The sequence below is a fragment of the Triticum urartu genome, chromosome 7, assembly GCF_003073215.2.
Source record: "Triticum urartu cultivar G1812 chromosome 7, Tu2.1, whole genome shotgun sequence".
NCBI lineage: Eukaryota > Viridiplantae > Streptophyta > Magnoliopsida > Poales > Poaceae > Triticum > Triticum urartu.
This window is the reverse complement of record NC_053028.1, coordinates 81062175-81064818: the sequence shown is the minus strand read 5'-3', so window position 1 is coordinate 81064818 and position 2644 is coordinate 81062175. Positions and strand designations below refer to the sequence as shown.

The 2644-nt window shown below is 52.3% G+C and overlaps 1 protein-coding gene across 1 annotated transcript; it reads right to left on the bottom strand.

Moving 5' to 3' along the window:
- Nucleotides 1-737: 737 nt before the first annotated feature.
- LOC125521593 (UPF0301 protein Plut_0637-like) lies at nucleotides 738-2007 on the bottom strand. The gene is made up of 2 exons (XM_048686650.1): nucleotides 1762-2007; nucleotides 738-1673 (listed from the first exon to the last, which is right to left on the bottom strand). The coding sequence occupies exons 1-2, from the start codon at nucleotides 1847-1849 to the stop codon at nucleotides 907-909; spliced, it is 855 nt and encodes a 284-aa protein (XP_048542607.1). The 5' UTR covers nucleotides 1850-2007; the 3' UTR covers nucleotides 738-906.
- Nucleotides 2008-2644: the final 637 nt, after the last annotated feature.

The window sequence follows — 2644 nt, the reverse complement described above, 5'->3', positions numbered from 1 at the left end:
AATACCGTTTACGCTCACTTTTATCATTAGTTACCTTGCTGTTTTTATATTTTCAGATTACAAAAACTATTATCTACTATCCATATTGCACTTGTATCACCATCTCTTCGCTGAACTAGCGCACCTATACAATTTACCATTGTATTGGGTGTGTTGGGGACACAAGAGACTCTTTGTTATTTGGTTGCAGGGTTGCTTGAGAGAGACCATCTTCATCTTACGCCTCCTACGGATTGATAAATCTTAGGTCATCCACTTGAGGGAAATTTGCTACTGTCCTACAAACCTAAGCACTTGGAGGCCCAACAACGTCTACAAGAAGAAGGCTGGGTAGTAGTTTGTCTCCCTCTTTATTCCTTATAGTTTTTCTCCATGTTAAGTGACACTTTCTACCTCTAAAGGGTAATGGTCGACAGTGCATGCCATAATTCTCCTCAAAAAGTTATGCAAAATACAAGGTGTTTTTACTCTGTTGATACTCTCTCCATTTTTAAAACACATTGCATATTAGCTTCGTCTTACGTCAAATTTTATTTAAAAAATAGAATATATTTTATGATGGATCTAATGATATTGTTATGGTACTGTAGATGTTGATGCATTTTCCCCGTAATTTTTGTCAAAATTTAGAGGGACAATTTTCTCAATAATTAATCGCAAAAGAAATGTTTTAGTCAAAATCTATAGAAAGGAATTGACCGGAGACAAGCCTATATGCACGTCAAATACGCTGTCCGTCCCAAAATAGAAAGATTGGTCTTTAATCTCTGTATGAACATGTAACGTAAGTATAAAATTATAGGGAAATTAATTATCTTGTGAAGCATTTTTCACAAGTATAATGTACAATTTCTACCTAGCAAGTACTAGTATATGTAGCCTTGTAAGCCTTGTACGATCAATTAGTTACCACACCCTCCTCTTTCCGACGAGCTGCTGCACCTCCTCCCACAGCCCGCCCCCGATGCCGGTGAGCCCGAGAACGGCGGGGCTGCAGGCGGCCACACGCCACAGCCCTGCGCGGACCTCGTCACGCAGCTGCTCCCTCTCCCACCCGCAGAACCCGTCGAAGAAGCGGAAGTCCCGCACGCCGGCGACCCCGCGCTTGACCAGCTCCGCGGCGCACCCCACGCTCTCCCGCGTGCCGTAGTGCACGCCCGGCATCACCTCCTCGAACAGCCCCGTCCGGCCCACCACGTCGTCGGCGGCGCTGGCGCCCTCCCGCGGCCCCAGCAGGAAGAAGCACTCCTCCAGCGGCCCGCCGAAGAAGAGCGGGCGGCCGGAGAAGGTGCCGGCGATGTCTGCCTCCTCGGCGAAGAGGGACTGCGCCTCCTTGATGGACATGAGCGAGGGCCGGTTCAGGATCACGCCGACGGGGCCGAGAACCCCGGCCGACAGCAGGAGGATCACGGTGCGCTCGAAGATGTGCGACCCGTCCAGCTTCCCCGTCGCGATCAGGAGGCACCCCTTCTCCGGCTCCACCAGCGGGTGCGCCCACTTGTCCGCGATCTTCGCCGCCGGCGCCCACGACGCCCTGAGCGCCGGGTTGACGCTCTTCGCGTACTGCTCCTTGAGGACGAGCTGCGCCCGGAACGAGCGCCAGTCGACGGCGTCCCCTGACGGCGCCGCCCAGTCCTCGGGCTCAGACGACGACCGCCCGTTGCTGCTGCAGCCTGGAAGCAAGCGAAGAAACCGAAAGTGAGCAAGAGTCCAAGAACTCGGCGCACGGTCCGGGCGGGGAGAGCTCGAGCGGCCACTCACAGGTGACGGACGACGAGCTGGCGCGCCTGTGGTTGAGGAGCAGGTGGAGCCTGGGCTTGGCGATGCCGGCGGGCGACGGGAGGGCCATGCTTTTGCTTTTCGAAGCTTTTTGCGCGATCCGATGAGATCACTGGTAGTGACAGGATGCGGGGGAGATGGCGGCTAAATAGGAGGATGGGATGGCCATGGCCGGAGCTTCTGCTCCACAGGTTTCCAGGGCCCCGATCCGGAGCGGATATAGCTGGCCTTTGCCAGTGCTCTTTCTCTGGTGACCTGGGCCAATGGCGACGCGAGGAGTGGAGTGACACGGTCACGGCATGGCCGACGCCGACGTGTGGGTGGTCCGGCCGACGTTTGTGGCCACGGCTTGGCGCGGGAGTGTTGGGGATAAGAAAAGGAGCGGCGGCTAAGCTACTTGCTGCGTGATGGGCGTGGTGCATGGGGTTGAGATCGACTAGTCGTCGACCTTGGGTGTTTTGTTTTAGCCGAGCCTCAGTCATGGCCTCATGGGGAGGGATGTGTCATGTGTGTGGCTGGCCAGCTCTGGACCAAGAGAATTTATTAAAACTATTGAAAGGAACCATTTTAATAATAATTATTATTGTTAGAATATATGAGAATGAACACAACAACGAAGGATGGCACATCAAGTAAGATGATCTGCCCACATGCATGCTGTCTTTGATGAATATATATGACGGAACACGTACCAGTATCACAGCTCGATCCCGACTTAATTAGATACCGCGAAGAAAAACATACAATCTGATCATTCATTGCGGCATAATGCTCGCAAGGATTATATCCTTATACCTTGGACTGAATGCACCCGGTTTTGCTCTTTATGACCAACATGACGATTAGAAGCGAAAGTGTTGTTCTA